Genomic DNA, 19,447 nt, shown 5'->3' on the forward strand with positions numbered 1-19,447 from the left:
ATACTGTCCCCCTCCTGGTACATATGTCCCCTTCCTGGTATCTACTGTCCCCCTCCTGGTGTATACTGTCCCCTTCCTGGTATATATTGTCCCCTGCTGGAGCCCTCCTGGTGTATACTGTCCCCCTTCAAGGCCTATCCTTGTATATGTTCTCTTCCTGGTATATACTGTCCCCCTCCTGGGTCCCTCTTGATCTATACTATACTCTCCTGTGCCCCTCCTGGTACATACTGTCCTCCTCCTGGTATATATTGTCCCCCTCCTAATATCTACTGTCCTCCTCCTGGTATATACTGTCCCCCTCCTGATATCTACTGTCCCCCTCCTGGTATATACTGTCCCCTTCTTAGTATCTATGATCCCCCTCCTGGTATATGTCCCCATCCTGTCTAATACAAAAAACAACAACATTGTAGTCACCGTCCCTGGTTCCCATTTTGTGCAGCATCCTCCTGTATAGCTAGAGCACAGTGGTCAGCAGCTTTTGTCGTTGCTATTGCAATGCATGATGTCATGAGGCGGGCCCTCAGTCACTGATGCAGAAAAAAACTGCTGGCTTCTGTTTGGCCGGTAGCGTGTATCGCAGTACAGGGACCCGACGTGTCTCTGCACCGCAATGCATTTCAGCTGGATGTGCAGCCTCGGACGCACATCCCGCTGAAGCAGGGGCTGGGGCCAGCAGGTAATTGCCCCCCAGGCCCTGGAGCCTTTTGGATTAGATGAAAAGACTAATGCTATTTCAGACTTGCAATAATTGGGGGTCCTCGTTGAAGGTGTCCATTGGGGACCATAAGCATCAAGTTATGCCACTACACATACACATGGCAGTGGGGAATATGGAGAAATGCGACTGTGTAGACTATAAATGAAATTGAAGGGTTCCAGAAAGCCACATGGTGGATGGCACTAGTGGTTGGCACCATCGAAAATTTATTTTTTTATTTTCATTTTAGGTGAAAAAGGTGGTTTACAACAACCATCCGTGACTTATTTTAACCCCACGTTTCCCGGAATGAGATTTGATCCCGTAGTGTCGTAGCGCATCGCCTCCCCGCCTTTCGCTATGTTACTATATATATAAGATTTCCCGGTGTCCTTTGCCAGCCTGACCTTTAAAAATATCAAACTCATCATGTGCCACATCACTGAGATTTTGTGCATTGGCACGACGCGCTTTCACTTTCTCCTTTTTGACCCAGAGCCAAGTTTACCCCTTTTGCTGTAAATGCTGATACTGTCACTTCATTCATGTGGAAGACGCCGACATCAGATTTCAGGGAAAGCGTGTACGTAACGGGACCTACCCAGTCTAAAATAAGCATGGCAGCTGTGTGCCCCGTATCTGCCCCATGCGCTGTCACTGGAATCAGAGCTGCAGACGTGAGGGCTCAATGTGGCAACCATGTGCGAAAAGTATCCAGCCTAGGAAACAATGTATCAGTGCAGGTGACGTGTATCATCCTGAGGATTCCATATACATGCGACGACCAAAAACCGATCAAAATTCCATCCGGCACAATGATAAAAAGTGGTCAGTTTCTTCTCATCCGAATGACATCTGGGCTTTGTATGTAGATGAGAATGTTCTCATCCACTGTCAGAGATGATAGTGTATTGCCCAGGGAAGGGGGTACTCGGTCCTGGGCGGTAACAAATGGGAATGTCACTCTGGTGGCCGTTGCCCGGTCCCGTGCCCTGGGCCCCTTTTTGTAAGGGGGGAATATAGATTTACAAGGGGATTAATAGAGTTAATGTCATGTGACGCCACCTATGGGTTGCGGTTAAGGATAGAGAACCGCCGCTGCTAAATGCGGGTACTCCCAGAGCTGGTGGTGATCGTCCCAGGCACGACCCTACCTACGGAGGGCCTAACAATGGTGTTAGGCCCTCCACAGGTAGGGCAGTGCCTGGGAGATGATGAGGGGTAATAACGGAGACCACACCAAGTTGTCTTTAGCAGTCTTTACTCACTTGGACACAGGAGTTGCTGGTTCAGGTCCCAGGAGGACTAGTGCCAATGTAGTGACCCAGGTTGCTCTGTCCCCGGCACTCTCGGTTGATTGGGTCCCCGTAGCATAGAGCGTTTGGGGACCAGACTGTCCCTTTTGGGGTACAGCCTCCTTCTCCGTACGGCGGGCAGTGCGGACCCTATGGGGAGGTTAGTGTCCGAACCCCGATCCTAGTTTACTGCTGATGCCTCCGGATTATTTGGTTCGGTGAAGTCTGTGAAGGTGTCCTCACCGGGCAGTTATTTATCAAGCCGTGCCTGATCTAGAGCCCTGTGCCCCGTGCGTGCTCCGGTCCCAGCGGTATCTCCAGTACCGGTCCTGGCGACCTCTCTCCTGTGCCCCATGGGGTCACCGCTGCACGGACCCAGCTCAGGCCCCTCCGCACACCTCTCCTGTGTGCCACACTTTTCTAGACTCTCTACTGACTGCTGACCCCTCCCAGCAGGCTGGCTAATCCCAGGGACTCGTTCCTTTCCATGGCGACCTTCCCCTTACATGGTTGACCATCTATGCCCAGTGTGGAGTGGAGAAATTAGGATTTGAATTGTGCTTTGGTCTTATCGTCACTGGTACTCCAGGTCCCAGGGTGTAGGTCCTGCATCTCCAAGAGGATGCAGTTCCCTGTAGTGCCCTGAGGGTCTCAGGGGCGCTACATTACCTCTTGAAAATGATTAGCTAAATTTGAAATTTCCTGAGTTTTCAAGCTTTCTTTGAATATATCTCTAACAAGTGCTTTTTGAAGCTTAAAGCCCGCTACACACGCTTCAATATATCTCACAATCCGTCGTTGGGGTCAAGTTGTAAGTGACGCACATCCGGCATCGTTTGTGAGGTATCTGCGTGTGACACCTACGTGCGATCAGGATTGAACGCAAAACCGTTGATCGCAAACACATCGTATCATTCTCTAGAATTGAGCGTTTTGTTGCACGAACCTAGTCAATTGTAACGTGTGACATCCCTCATACGATTTTGGTGTCTGAGGCTATGTGCGCAGGTGTGCGCTCTGCACCGCAGCTTAAAAAAGGTCCGCTTCAGAGCGCAGCTGAAAAGCTGCGTTCTGAAGCGCCTCACAATGTCTGTCATTCACTAATCTCTGTCAGTCCGTCACTATCTCTGTCCCTCACTCTCTGTCCATGTCAGTCTATCCCCCTCTCTCATATACTCACCGATCCCCGATCCCCGGCGCTGCACGGCGTTCACACGGCTCCGACGGCTTTTACTGTTTTGAAAAAGCCGGCCGCCCATTAAACAATCTCGTATTCCCTGCTTTCCCCGCCCACTGGTGCCTATGATTGGTTACAGTGAGACACGCCCCCACGCTGAGTGACAGGTGTCACATTGCACCCAATCACAGCAGCCGGTGGGCGTGTCTATACTGTGTAGTAAAATAAATAATTAAATAATTTAAAAAACGGCGTGCGGTCCCCCCCAATTTTAAAACCAGCCAGATAAAGCCATACGGCTGAAGGCTGGTATTCTCAGGATGGGGAGCCCCACGTTATGGGGAGCCCCTCAGCCTAACAATATCAGCCAACAGCCGCCCAGAATTGCCGCATACATTATATGCGACAGTTCTGGGACTGTACCCGGCTCTTCCCGATTTGCCCTGGTGCGTTGGCAAATCGGGGTAATAAGGAGTTAATGGCAGCCCATAGCTGCCAATAAGTCCTAGATTAATCATGTCAGGCGTCTATGAGACACCCTCCATGATTAATCTGTAAATTACAGTAAATAAACACACACACCCGAAAAATCCTTTATTAGAAATAAAAAACACAAACATATACCCTGGTTAACCACTTTAATCAGCCCCAAAAAGCCCTCCATGTCCGGCGTAATCCAGGATGCTCCAGCGTCGCTTCCAGTGCTGCTGCATGGAGGTGACCGGAGCAGCAGAAGACACCGCCGCTCCTGTCACCTCCACACAGCAACTGAAGATAGCTGCGCGATCAGCTGAGCTGTCACTGAGGTTACCCGCAGCCACCGCTGGATCCAGTGACAGCGGGTAACCTCACTGACAGCTCAGCTGATCGCGCTACTCACCTCAGTTGCTGCGTGGAGGTGAGAGCAGCGGCGGTGAGTAGCGCGATCAGCTGAGCTGTCACTGAGGTTACCCGCGGCCACCGCTGGATCCAGTGACAGCGGGTAACCTCAGTGACAGCAGCTGATCGCGCGGCTGTCTTCATTAGCTGCGTGGAGGTGACCGGAGCGGCGGTGTCTTCTGCGGCTCCGGTCACCTCCATGCAGCAGCGCTGGAAGCGACGCTGGAGCATCCTGGATTACGCCGGACATGGAGGGCTTTTTGGGGCTGATTAAAGTGGTGAACCAGGGTATATGTTTGTGTTTTTTATTTCTAATAAAGGATTTTTTCGGGTGTGTGTGTTTATTTACTGTAATTTACAGATTAATCATGGAGGGTGTCTCATAGACGCCTGACATGATTAATCTAGGACTTATTGGCAGCTATGGGCTGCCAATAACTGCTTATTACCCCGATTTGCAAACGCACCAGGGCAAATCGGGAAGAGCCGGGTACAGTCCCAGAACTGTCGCATATAATGTATGCGGCAATTCTGGGCGGCTGCTGACTGATATTGTTAGGCTGGGGGGCTCCCCATAACGTGGAGCTCCCCATCCTGAGAATACCATCCTTCAGCCGTATGGCTTTATCTGGCTGGTTTTAAAATTGGGGGGGACCGCACGCCGTTTTTTTTAATTATTTAATTATTTATTTCACTACACAGTATAGACACGCCCACCGGCTGCTGTGATTGGGTGCAGTGTGACACCTGTCACTCAGCGTGGGGGCGTGTCTCACTGTAACCAATCATAGGCGCCGGTGGGCGGGGAAAGCAGGGAATACGAGATTGTTTAATGGGCGGCCGGCTTTTTCAAAACAGTAAAAGCCGCCGGAGCAGTGTGAACGCCGTGCAGTGCCGGGGATCGGTGATCGGGGATCGGTGAGTATATGAGAGAGGGCTGCTAACTTCAGTCACTTAGGAGATTAGCGGTCACCGGTGAGCCCTTCACAGGTGACCGCTAATCAGGGCGCGACACAGACAGAGACGCAGCATGACCGTGAAGTCGGGTGAAGTTCACCCGAGTTCATTCTGACAGTGCGGCTCTGTCTGTGTCTGCTGTCATCTGCCATTCAGCTCTGCTACATGGCTGTCTGTGTCTGCTGTCATCTGCCATTCAGCTCTGCTACATGGCTGTCTGTGTCTGCTGTCAGCGGTCATGTAGCAGAGCTGAATGGCAGATGACATAGTAAAAACGCATCCCTACACATTACACACGCTTGGCAAGTCAATTAAAAAAAAAAAAAAAAAAAAAAAAAAAGGTTCCCAATGCATACGTCACAGAACACATGATCTAAAGGATCGCACACAAAATTGATCAATTTAACATAGACTACTAACGCACGTGTGACAGCAAATGAACGACCTACATGCAATCTCATAAGATCCCGTATGCAACCTGGGCGTGTCACATCGCAAATGCGATTGTACAACTAATTGCAACGTGTAAAGTGGGCTTAAGCCTGCTGCACAATTAGAGCACCGAATGCTGCTTTATGCTTTTTATGCATCTGGTGTGAATAAGTTATTATGGGCTTTTGTAACCTCCAGTTTGCACATTCATATGAAGCATATTCTGGTCAATGAAGATATTTGTGTTTTAATGCCTTTGATAGGTTGAAGTTTAAGTGTCCATTTTAACATCACAGTAGATAACCCCCCTAACATGGAAGTCCAGCTGCTGCAGTCGATGTATTCATGCAGTGACACCAACTTCCCATCACGGACTAATCAACTGTGCGACTGCATTGTCTTACTCCATCTGATCAAAGAGAAGGAAGTGATTACATTTGGGAAGACTGTAGTAATGGTTTTCCCAAGATTCCTAGTTTTTTCCAAGAAGCTTCCCTTTCCCACAATTTTACACAGTCCAAATGTTTCCATTAGTGAAAATCTCGTTAAAGCCCGAAAGCATAAAATAATTGATAATGGATCACTCATGTAACAGATAAACCCACATCTTCTCCTACATGACAAAGGAGCCTATCCATATAACCCCAGGAGGGATCAGATACTCAGTATGATGTATGATGTTTATATACCCCAATGGGAAAGGGTTGTGTAATTTGGTGGCATCTGTTGCCCCTATGGGTCTATTTGCCCCTATGATGTTTTCCATGTCTTAAAGGGGATCTGCCATCCAGACAAAAGTGGCCATTTTTGCTTCTATTTTATTCCCACTTCTCCCCTGAGTATTCCATTTTTTAATTTTTTTAAATCCACCATACGGTTATAGAGATATGTGCAAATGTTTATGGTCTTTAAAAGTGGCCGTGGCTCACAGGATCCTCAGGGGCGTGACTTTAGGCTGCTATGTGAGCCACGCCCCCTTATAAAGACCAGAAAAATGATAACAGATTTGTCAAAATTTACTCCCCACACGTGGCGTAAATATGGACAGATGAAAGATGCAGCGATTTACTTTAAGGTGCATAGTTCTTCAGGAATTTGGCGCATCTGACTCCGGCGCAATGTTCATCAAAACTTCCCTTTTCAAATCTGAAATTGAGACTTTCTGCAACCATTTATCATAAATCACTTTCCACTCATAAGTGTAATCATTGGCCCCAAAAAATATTTTGTCTGGAAATAGAACATGAGACGACCATGAATGGTCCCAATTCCTGACATAACAAATCAACCCAACAGGATCAACAGAAGAAGACAACCTCACTTGTCCCTGGTGTCTATTTTTTTATGGGTGGATTTCAAGGAACCCCCTGATCAGTGCCGTGGCTAAACCTTCCTTCCCCCAAGCAAAGGTTCAGTTGATCGCCCTTGGCCTATAATCTAGGTAAGGTGGCTTTCCGTCATCCCTCCTAGTCCATCCCTTGGTATATCAACCTCCCAGCTGTATCCTTGCCCTGCTTTCTTATGTAAGAGAACCTAATTTAGTGGCATCATTGAAATTTTAGAGGAACCATTTATCTACCAGACATTACTTCCTCTTAAAAAATGGCCATAATTTGAAAGCAATTTCCTTTTCAACATATCATTATTTGAGGTAGTTAGTGGTGAAAGCTGACCACAAACTAAAGACTATTGGACTTTTTGCAGCACAGAGCACTGGTTATGTTGATCTTATTGTTAAGATTTTGTTTGTTAATAGAGTTGTGCTTGCTTGTCATTGTAAGGTCTCTTGTCTGTACACAATTGGAAGGGGGAAGGGGTTGTACCAGTATTTCATATTAGTTGGCCTTCTTGGACCATATGTATAGGATTCATTGTACTGCATCTTGTGGGAGTTTGTGGGTCTACTGTTTCCCTCTGCAGGGGCCTCCATGATGCAAAATCCTGCAGACTGGTTGGAGACTGCCCTCCTTCATACTTGGAGTTGAATGAAACAAGTGATTAAGGGGGTGGGATGTGACCATCTCTCCTCATCCAGGGGACTGATGCCAAGAGAGGTAGAAAAGCGAGGAGACACATGTTTGGTGAGTAGTTGGTGCTGTGATGTGGAGGGGAGAGGATTGTTGTCAGTTATCAGTTTACGGTCTCTTGTCTGCACACAATTGGAAGGGGGGAAGGGGTTGTACCAGTATGTAATATTAGTAGGCCACCTTGGACACCAATGTAATCAGGCCTACAATAGGATTCATTGTCCTACATCTAGTGGGGAATCTGGGATTGTGCATCTATTGTTCTCCTGTGCGTCTATTGTTCTCCTGAGCAGGGGCCTCCCTGTTACACAATCCTGCAGACTGGCCAGAGACTGCCCTCCTTCATATGTGGAGTTGAATGAAACAAATGTTTAAAGGGGTGGGATGTGATCAACTTTCATTATCCAGAGAGATGATCCCAAAAGAGGCTAGAAAAGCGAGGAGACACATTTGGTGAGTAGTTGGTGCTGTGACATGAAGGGGAGAAAATTGTTGTCAGTTTAAGGTATCTTGTCTGTACACAATTGGAAGGGGGAAGGAGTTCTACCAGTATGTCATATTACTTAGCCTCCTTGTATACTAATGTAATCAGGCGTACAGGATTCATTGTGCTGCATCTGGTGGGGGTTGTGCGTCTAGTGTTCCCCTCTGCCGGTGGCCTCCCTAATTCACAATCCTGCAGACTGGCCAGAGACTGCTCTCCTTCATACTTGAAGTTGAATGAAACAAATGTTTAAAAGGTGGAATGTGAGCACCTCTCATTATCCAGGGGCTGATCCCAAAAGAAGTAGAAAAGCGAGGAGACACATTTTTGGTGAGTAGTTGGTTCTGTAAGATGGAGGGGAGAGGATTGTTGTCAATTTAAGGTCTCTTGTCTGTATACAATTGGAAGGTGTTGTACCTATTAGGCCTCTTTGAAGCTAATGTAATCAGGCCTACAATAGGTTTCAGTGTCCTGCATCTGGTGGGGAGTTGTGTGTCTATTGTTACACTGCAGTGGCCTCCCTTATACACAATCCTGCAGACTGGTAAGAGACTGCCCTCTTTTATACTTGGAGTTGAATGAAACAAATGTTTAAGGGGTGGGATGTGATCAACTCTCATTATCCAGAGGGATGATCCCAAAAGAGGCTGGAAAAGTAAGGAGACAAGTTTGGTGAGTAGTTGGTGCTGTGACATGGAAGGGAGAGGATTGTTGTCAGTTGTCAGTTTACGGTCTCTTGTCTGTACACAATTGGAAGGGGGAAGGGGTTGTACCAGTATGTCATATTAGTTGGCCTCCTTGAGCACTAATGTATTCAGGGCCACAATAGGATTAATTGTCTTGCATCTGGTGGGGAGTTGTGCATCTATTGTCACACTGCAGTGGCCTCCCTGATACACAATTCTGCAGACTGGCTGGAGACTGTGCTCCTTCATACTTCGAGTTGAATGAAACAAATGTTTAAGAGGTGGGTTGTAATCACCTCTCCTCATCCAGGGGGCTGATCCCAAGAAAGGTAGAAAAGTGAGGTGACACATGTTTGGTGAGTAGTTGTGGTGGGACATGGAGGGGAGAGCATTGTTTTCAGTTTATGGTCTCTTGTCTATACACAATTGGAAGAGGGAAGGTGTTGTACCAGTATGTAACACTATTAGGCCTCTTTAAAACTAATGTAATCAGGCCTACAATAGGATTCATTGTCCTGCATCTGGGGGGTAGTTCTGGGTCTATTGTTCCCCTCTGCTGGCAGCCTCTCTGATACACAATCCTGCAGACCTGCTGAAGACTGCCCTCCTTCATACTTGGTGTTGAATGAAACAAATGTTTAAGGGGTGGGATGGGATCACCTCTCCAATCCAGGGGCTGATCCAAAGAGAGGTAGAAAAATGAGGTGACACATGTTTGGTGAGTAGGTGGTGCTGGGACATGGAGGGGAGAGCATTGTTGTCAGGTTACGGTCTCTTGTCTGTACACAATTGGAAGGGGGAAGGTGTTGTACCAGTATGTAACACTATTAGGCCTCTTTGAAACTAATGTAATCAGGCCTACAATAGGATTCATTGTCCTGCATCTGGTGGGGAGTTGTGTGTCTATTGTTACACTGCAGTGGCCTCCCTGATACACAATCCTGCAGACTGGTCGTAGACTGCCCTCTTTTATACTTGGAGTTGAATGAAACAAATGTTTAAGGGGTGGGATGTGATCACCTCTTCTCATCCAGGGGCTGATCCCAATAGCGGTAGAAAAATGAGGTGACACATGTTTGGTGAGTAGTTGGTGCTGGGACATAGAGGGGAGAGCATTGTTGTCAGTTTACGGCCTCTTTGTACACAATTGGAAGGGGGAAGGGGTTGTACCAGTATGTCATATTAGTGGGCCATGATTGATGAGTACTTAGTGCTGTGACGTGGAGGGAAGAGGATTGTTGTCAGTTGTCAGTTTAAGGTCTCTTGTCTGTACACAATTGGAAGGGGGAAGGGGTTGTACCAGTATGTCATATTAGTAGGAAATGTTTGATGAGTAGTTAGTGCTGTGATGTGGAGGGAAGAGAATTGTTGGCAGTTGTCAGTTTAAGGTCTCTTGTCTGTACACAATTGAAAGGGGGAAGGGGTTGTACCAGTATGTCATATTAGTAGGCCATGTTTGATGAGTAGTTAGTACTGGGACGTGGAGGGGAGAGAATTGTTGTTGTAGCCAGGCCTTGATGCCCATAAATGGACAATTGAGAAAATTGTTGCATCGTTAACCCGTCTAGGTGATTAATACAACCTACAACCTCAGATCGTCACAAAACTTGATGCTCGTTGGTCCCCAATGAGAAATTTCCCAACAGTGCCCCGAAATATCATGGGTCTTTAGTAATATTCATCTTCCCATTGGCTGCTAACCCTGCCCCCATTCTAGTTTCGCCCATGCTGGCAGTCCTATGTAAAATGTACAGATGACACATTTGCAATATCACAGTCAGGTATGATCATCTCTACTTCTCGTGTGTGTTATGTCTATACACTTCCTACACTTCTCGCTTGTAGTTAATTAATATCTTGGGGAAAAGCACAGAGAATCCGCCTCCTCTTCCATAATTCTTGCTTAAATGACAGCTTAGCGGCATTTAACCAAAATGTCACTGTCACATTTCATAATTATTGTTTATAATGAAACCCGAAGCCAATTTGTGAGAAAATAAACTTGAGGAATGTGCTTTTTTTTCCTCCTCCAAATTCTACCACAAAGGGGTTGTATTAAAATTGGGATCCGAAGAGCGTGGCTCTTCGGAGCCTTTTTGGATAAGAATGAAACTGACAATAACCTTTCTGCGCGTATGGTGTTGTATCCATACAGTTTGCATAATTTGGGGGAGGTGTGTTGCCGATTAGTATTTAGATTGCATAGGGTTGGAGCTACACGGCCATGACTCAGGACACGTGGCCAAAGAACGTTGTATACCACCGCTACATCACAGCGTAAAGCAAAGAAATGGGGATGCATTGCAACAGGCAACGTACCGCGACAAGCAAATTACGAAAAGTCCAAAATCCGTTGCATTTTTTGCTACTCGCTTGCCAATGTCACGGGCACTTTATAGTTACAATCAGTGGAGTAACTAGAGTTTGATGGGCCCAAGTGACAAATTTGAACCGGGACCTCCCCACCCCCACTAGTTGGTCAGATGTATGGGCCATTGTAGCATTCTAAATCCTATAGAGACATACAAGTACCCCCCCCCCCAATCTATTCACTTCTAATATACCACATTCTGGGCTCTTTCCTGGTATATATGTCCCCCATCCTATTATATATGTACCCATCCTGGTATATATATCCCCAACCTAGTATATATGTCCCCATCCTGGTATTAATGTCTCCGATCCTGATATATCTCCCATCATGGTATATATGTTCCCCATCCTGGTATATTTTTCTCCCATCTTGGTCTTATCCTAGTATATATGTCCCCATCCTAGGCCCCATCTGGGTATATATGTCCCCCATCCTGGTTTATCCCTCATCCTGGTATATATGTTCCTCATCCTGGTAAATATGTTTCCATCCTGGTAAATATGTCCCTCATCCTGGGCCCCATCCTGGTATATATGTCTCCATACTAGGCCCCAACTTGTATATATGTTCCCATCCTGGTATATATATCCCCAACCTAGTATATATATCCCCATCCTGGGCCTATCCTGGTATAAATGTCTCCAATCCTAGTATATCTCCCATCCTCGTGTACATGTTCCCCATCCTGGTATATATGTTCTCCATCTTGGCCTCATCCTAGTATATACTATATGTCTCCATCCCAGGCCCCTTCTGGGTATATATGTCCCTCATCCTCATGTATCCCTCATCCTGGTATATATGTTCCTCATCCTGGTAAATATGTCCCTCATCCTGGGCCCCATCCTGGTATATATGTCCCCATCCTAGTATATATGTTCTCATCCTGATATATATGTCCCCAACCTAGTATATATGTCCCCATCCTGGGCCCATCCTGGTATAAATGTCTCCGATCCTGGTATATATGTCCCCTTCCTGGTATATATGTCCCCATCCTGGTATATATGTCCCCATCCTGGTAAATATGTCCCTCATCCTGGGCCCCATCCTGGTATATATGTCCCCATCCTAGTATATATGTTCTCATCCTGATATATATGTCCCCAACCTAGTATATATGTCCCCATCCTGGGCCCATCCTGGTATAAATTTCTCCGATCCTGGTATATCTCCCATCGTCATATATATGATCCACATCCTGGTATATATGTCCCCCATCTTGGCCTCATCCTAGTATATATGTCCCCATCCCAGGCCCCATCTGGGTATATATGTCCCCCATCCTGGTATATCCCTCATCCTGGTATATATGTTTCTCATCCTGGTAAATATGTTTCCATCCTGGTATATATGTCACCCTTCCTGGTATATATGTCCCCATCCTGGTATATATGTCTCCATCCTGGGCCCTATCTTGGTACATTTGTCCCCATCTTGGTATATATGTCCCCCTCCTGGTCCCCATTCTGGTATATATGTCCCACCACAAGTACTAAGGGTCATATGATGCTGCTGCTACATCGCAGCAGAATACGAGTGATTGTACACCAAGGGTAGTGCTACTTCAACAAGCAAGTTGCAAGAAGTTCAACCTCGGCTGATTTTTGGTGACTTGCTTATTGTAGGCCCGCTAGAGTGGACCCCATTGACTTATATTGTGCAGCGGTGCTGACCGAACCCTGGTTATATGGCCAAAGTCACTGTGTAACCAGTGTGTAACCTGTGTTTGCTGAATTAGGGCCAGAATGCCGTCCCGGCACAGGACAGAGCGGCGCTGTGATCAGCAGTATAAGCGGTGGGCACAACAGTATTAATATATTGCTACAATAACATAATTGTCTATCCGGAACGTAAATGTGGACAGTTTGTATATGGAATGGAGAAATGTAATTAATGCACAGCCGGGGCGATTCTACATAATAAGGAATATTTCTCTCCCCGGCATCATATTCCGCATCCATCTTTCCATATGGATTTCAGCTCAGTGGTCAGACAGCGCCATAGACATATAGATAATAGATGGATGGAGAAGGAACGGCCACTCACACTAAGCGGATAAAACTGAGGCTGATTTATTGAGCGCTCAGGTCATCTATGAAACCAATCAATAAATCATCTCAGACCTTGTAGTATCCGCTCCACCGGGTAATAATTCACCATAGGACACAGTGTTACCTCCTCCCCGGCTACATCATGTATTAAATCCGTATACTATATCCCTTCCCCCGGCTGTACGCACACCTGCTCAGATTGGAAAATTGGCACCAGTAATATTTTCATCAAATCAATGGGTCCATCGGGCGCACGCTCTTCATGAGACGGATCCGGCGCAGTGTAAGGTCTCATTTTGTGTTTTTCACCAACACCATTCATACCATAGTGGTGGGTCCAAGATTTTCCATGGATCATGCGGTCTGCAGAAAATCGCAAGGACCCATCCGGTAGGGTCCCAATATGCCAGCAAAGGCAATGAGAATTCGGAAGTGCTGTGCACACATTGCTTATTTTTTTTCCTTGCAGATTTGGTGTAGAAACTAATCTGCAGCATGTCAGTTGTTGGGGTGGTTTTGTTCCTGTGCTTTTTAGCCCTTCCAACCATTGATTTAATTTAAAAGTCGCATTGCACCAAAACACACCAAAAATGCACTAAAATACATGGCACAAAACACAAAAAGACACCAAAAACACACCAAAACCCATGGCACAAAAAGGGACCAAAAAGGCACCAAAACACATAACACAAAAAGGCACCAAAAACGCACCGAAATTCACGCCACACAAAGACACCAGAATAGCACCAAAAATGCACCAAAAGTCATGGCACAAAACACAAATATACACTAAAAAAGGACCGAAAATGCACTAAAAAGCATGGAACAAAAACATACCTAATACATGGCACAAAAAGACACCAAAAAACACCAAAAACGCATAGCACAAAAAGGGACCAAAAAGGCACCAAAACACATAACACAAAAAGGCATCAAAAACGGACCAAAATGCATGGCACAAAACACAAAAAAAACACCAAAAAAGCACTAAAAAGTATGGAACAAAAACGCACCAAAAACGCCCCAAAACTCATGGCACAAAAAGGACCCATAAAGGCCCCAAAAACGCATGTCACAAAAAGGCACCAAAACACATGGCACAAAAAGGCACCAAAAAGGCACCAAAACATATGGTACAAAAAGGCACCAAAACCGCACCAAAAGGCATGGCACAAAACACAAATATACACCAAAAAAGCACAAAAAATGCACTAAAAAGCATGGCACAAAAACATACCTAAACACATGGCACAAAAAGTCTTCAAAAAAACACCAAAAACACATGGCACAAAAAGGCACCAAAAACACACCAAAAGGCATAGCACAAAAAGGCACCAAAAAGGCACTAAAACACTTAACACAGAAAGGCACCAAAAACGCACCAAATGCATGGCACAAAACACAAATATACAACAAAAAAGCACAAAAAATGCACTAAAAAGCATGGAACAAAAACATACCTAAACACATGGCACAAAAAGTCACCAAAAAAACACCAAAAACACATGGCACAAAAAGGCACCAAAAGGCATGGCACAAAAAGGCACCAAAAAGGTACTAAAACACGTAACACAGAAAGGCACCAAAAACGCACCAAATGCATGGCACAAAAAGGCACCAAAAAGGTACTAAAACACGTAACACAGAAAGGCACCAAAAACGCACCAAATGCATGGCACAAAACACAAATATACACCAAAAAAGCACCAAAAACGCACTAAAAAGTATGGCACAAAAATGTACCAAAAGCGCACCAAAACGCATTTCACAAAAAGCCACCAAATTGCATGGCACAAAAAAGCACCAAAAACGCATGCATTTTTTGATGTGTTTTTCTGCCAGAAAGTGCAGATTTCATGCAGAAAATCTCTGTACCAAATCTGCAACATGCGCACATGGCCTTATGGCTTCCATTATAAATGTAGGAAAGAGGCTTACAAAAATTAAAGAGCACTTCCCTCTGATGATCTATCCTTAGGATTGATCAGTAATATCAGTTTGTGGGGGTCCTACACCCAACCGTCCCCCTGATCAGATATCAGTACGCAGCGCTGTTTAGTGACCGTGCCCATTAATGAAATTACTAGGAGCTGATCCATAATACCCAGGAGCGACCATTAAACAATGCATTGAGCTGATCTGTCCGGAGGGGGCTGCCAAGTATCAGACCCCAATTGATATGATATTAGTGACCGATTCTAAGCATCAATATAGGAATAGTGAACAAGCCTTTGCACCCAGCTTTCTAGGACCTCTGAACGGCAAAGTAACATCTGCATTGGGAATATATAGCTTAGTTATTTTTTGCCTTATGGTAACTTTTCAAGATTCCACATATGATGCAAAAAGGTCACATGTGGATTACCTTATATAGGTCAACTTGCCATTCAGTAGCCTGGGAAAGCTGGGTGAAGACCCAAAAGGTGCTGATTACATTAGGTATTTTTTGGTTTACAGGAGGTTAAACAGTAACTCTATGGATTCCAAGCCTCAATATGATGCAAAACGGTAACATGCTGATTTCTTTATAAATAGGTGGAGTTGCCATTCAGTAGCCTGGGAAAGCTGAGTGAAATCCCAAAAAGTGCCAATTATTTTAGTTATTTTTTAACTTACAGGAGTTTAACAGTAACCTTTCTAGATTCCAAGTTTAGATATGAGATGCAAAAAGGTAACATGTTGATTACTTAATAACTAGTCCAACTTGCCATTCAGTAGCCTGGGAAAGCTGAGTGATGACCCAAAAGGTATTGGATACATATTAGTTATTTTTTGGTTTATATAAATTTAACAGTTAGTTTTCTAGATTCTAAGAATAGATATGATGCAAAATGGTAACATGTTGATTACTTTACTTGCCATTCAGTAGCCTGGGAAAGTTGAGTGAAGACCAAAGGTGACGGTTATATTAGTTATTTTTTGGCTTACATGAGTTTAACCGTTTCCAAGCCTAAATATGATGCACAAAGGTAATTTTTATTACTTTATAATTAGGTCACCTTGCCATTCAGTAGTCTGGGAAAGCTGAGTGATGACCCAAAAGGACCTGTTTACATATTAGGTATTTTTTGGCTTTCATTGGTTTAACAGTAACTTTCCTAGATTCCAAGCCTCGATATGATGCAAAATGGTAACATGTTGATTACTTTATTTGCCATTCAGTAGCCTGGGAAAGCTGAGTGAAGACCAAAATGTGACAGTTATATTAGATATTGTTTTTGGCTTACAGGAGTTTAACCATTTCCAAGCCTAAATATGATGCAAAAAGGTAATTTTTATTACTTTAGAATTAGGTCACCTTGCCATTCAGTAGTCTGGGAAAGCTGAGTGAAGACCTAAAAGGTGTTGTTTACATATTAGGTATTTTTTGGCTTTCATTGGTTTAACAGTAATTTTTCCAGATTCCAAGCCTTGATATAATGCAAAAAGGTAACATGTTGATTACTTTACTTGCCATTCAGTAGCCTGGGAAAGCTGAGTGAAGACCAAAATGTGACAGTTATATTAGATATTTTTTTTTGGCTTACAGGAGTTTAACCAAGCCTAAATATGATGCAAAAAGGTATCATGTTGATTACTTTATATAGGTCAACTTGCCATTCAGTAGTCTGGGAAAGCTGAGTGAAGACCAAAAGGTGACGGTTATTACTAGTTATTTCATAGCTTACATCACAGTAACTTTTCTACATTCCAAGGCTAGATATGATGCAAAAAGGTAACATGTTGATTACTTTATATAGCTCAACTTGCCATTCAGTAGTCTGGGAAAGCTGAGTGATGACCCAAAGGGAGCTGCTTACATATTAGGTATTTTTTGGCTTTCATTGGTTTAACAGTAATTTTTCCAGATTCCAAGCCTCGATATGATGCAAAAAGGTAACATGTTGATTACTTTACTTGCCATTCAGTAGCCTGGGAAAGCTGAGTGAAGACCAAAAGGTGCTGGTTATATTAGTTATTTCATAGTTAACATCACAGTAACATTTCTAGATTCCAAGGCTAGATATGATGCAAAAAGGTAATGTTTATTACTTTATAATTAGGTCACCTTGCCATTCAGTAGCCTGGGAAAGCTGGGTGATGACCCAATATATGCTGGTTATATTGATTGTATTTTATTGTATTTAGTTGTCTTTCTTTTCAAGAAAAAAAAAGAACAGATGATTTTATTTTTACAGTGGATTTGCATTATAAATCCAGGATCTCCTCCCCCCTCTCCTTTTTATTTTTTTTGCAGGATACTAACATGTATTAATATTCCAGCAGCAGCAGTGCTGGATAGAATTCATTAGATCCTGGCTGTCCTCTCTGTGCATGTCAGATCATGCAGTGTCCTAGATTCCCCAGCCCTGCAGGAAGGAGAGGGTTAATCCTGGATGAACAGGTGAAAGGAGGAGGGCTCTAGTATGATAATAGTACAGGAGTGACGTCAGCAGATGGGAGCAGTTCCACAGTGCAAGGCTGTGAAGAGGGAGAGGTGACTGATACTGGGGAGAAGAAGGAGCAGAGGAAGGAGAAGAAGGAGCAGAGTCTCCTACAGGAGAGGAGCTGCAAGGAAAGCAACAGCTACACAGGAAAAAGAGAGACAGCTGCACGCACGCACACACACACACACACACACACACACACAGTGCCTGCAGGATGCTGCTGCTCTGCTCTCTGCTGGGACTGCTCTGCTCAGGTAAAGTGACCCCCCCCCCCCATACTTTGCATTGCACCCCTTAAATCTACAGCACCTGCTTATATAAAGCCTCAAACTTACCACTTACAATATGGCCTCTGACTGAGCTATTACCTGGATGGGTCCTGCCTACAACAGCTAGTGCTCCTATCCCCAGTCCTGAGCCCCCTGTGCAGCCCCTCTCAGGCTCCGGGGCTACAGGTTATGGAGACATTTGTATTGGATTGTTTATTAAACGTTGTTACATTGTATCCAGGATTCGGTAAATATTGACGGTTACACAGAGCCGAGTATATTCCATATCCTGAACATTCTGCCCTGCTGATCTGTATACCAGGCTGGGATTTATTACTATGGCTACAATCCCTACATACCATGGCTGCATTCTATATATTCATGTGTGTGTGTGTGTGTATACTATGGCTACATTCTCTCTATATATGTGTATATACTAATGGCTACAATCCCTGTATACATTCTATATACTATGGCTACAATCCCTATATACTATGGCTGCATTCTACATATACGTGTGTGTGTGTGTGTGTGTGTGTATATACTATGGCTACATTCTCTCTATATATGTGTATATACTAATGGCTACATTCTCTCTATATATGTGTATATACTAATGGCTACAATCCCTGTATACATTCTATATACTATGGCTACAATCCCTATATACTATGGCTGATATATACACACACACACACACACAGCTACAATCCCTGTATACACTCTATATACTATGGCTACAATCCCTATATACATTGGCTTCATTCTACATATATACACTATGGCTACAATCCCTGTATACACCCTATATGCTATGGCTACATTCCCTGCGTGTGTGTGTGTATGTATATATACTATGGCTACAATCTATGTATTCACTATATAATATATAATTTTACTATGGCCACATTCCCTATATACATGTATGTGTATATAATATGGCCACATTTCCTATATACATGTATAGACACTATATACCTGTATACAATGGATACATTTCCTTATATACATGTGTATATACTATGCTACATTCTGTTAATACTATGGCTACATTCCCTATATACATGTGTACACTCTATATACTATAGCTACATTCCCTATACACTCTCTCTATTCTATGGCTACTTTCTCTATACTTTTATACACTATCTATATACTATGGCTACATTCCCTATATACGTATATGCTATGACTACATTTCCCATATACTATGGCTACACATTCTCTAAACACTCTACTATGGCTACATTTGTTATATACTTTTAAACACTATATACCTATATGCTGTAGCTACATTCCCTATATAAATGCATACTTATATACTAGGGCTACAACGCATGTATGCACTACGTTCCCTATGCACATTTACCTTGTTGCCCCCTGTCTTTGCTGTATATACCTCTTTTATATCCCCTTTCTCCTATCATACTGTAGAGTATTGTGTGACTTTGCCCATAAATACCTGCCTGATCCCTATACACACCCTCCATATCACAGCCCTGGCTCATGAAGCTCCTCCAGTATACATTGACCTTTTCTCCCTGACACATACTGGGCTCCTATTTCCTTGTTTTAGTATAAACAGATCTAAAGGAACTGGATTTTCTTCCCTTTTATCTAATCAGAGCAGGGTGTATGATGTGGAAGGGGCGGATTCTGGGCCGCATAGGGTTAAATCCATAG

At 44.2% G+C, this 19,447-nt stretch overlaps 1 protein-coding gene across 2 annotated transcripts in view; it reads left to right on the forward strand.

Moving 5' to 3' along the window:
• Positions 1–17,434: 17,434 nt before the first annotated feature.
• Positions 17,435–19,447, forward strand: part of NECTIN2 (nectin cell adhesion molecule 2) — a 96,612-nt gene continuing 94,599 nt past the window's right edge. The window contains exon 1 of one of the 2 annotated variants that reach the window (XM_075327648.1): positions 17,435–17,749. In XM_075327648.1, coding sequence (XP_075183763.1) covers positions 17,710–17,749 — 40 coding nt within the window. In that variant the 5' untranslated portion in view covers positions 17,435–17,709. The remainder of the gene's footprint in view (positions 17,750–19,447) is intronic. The other variant, XM_075327649.1, reaches the window with a different exon arrangement.

Source organism: Anomaloglossus baeobatrachus, chromosome 11 (assembly GCF_048569485.1).
Source record: "Anomaloglossus baeobatrachus isolate aAnoBae1 chromosome 11, aAnoBae1.hap1, whole genome shotgun sequence".
Lineage (NCBI taxonomy): Eukaryota > Metazoa > Chordata > Amphibia > Anura > Aromobatidae > Anomaloglossus > Anomaloglossus baeobatrachus.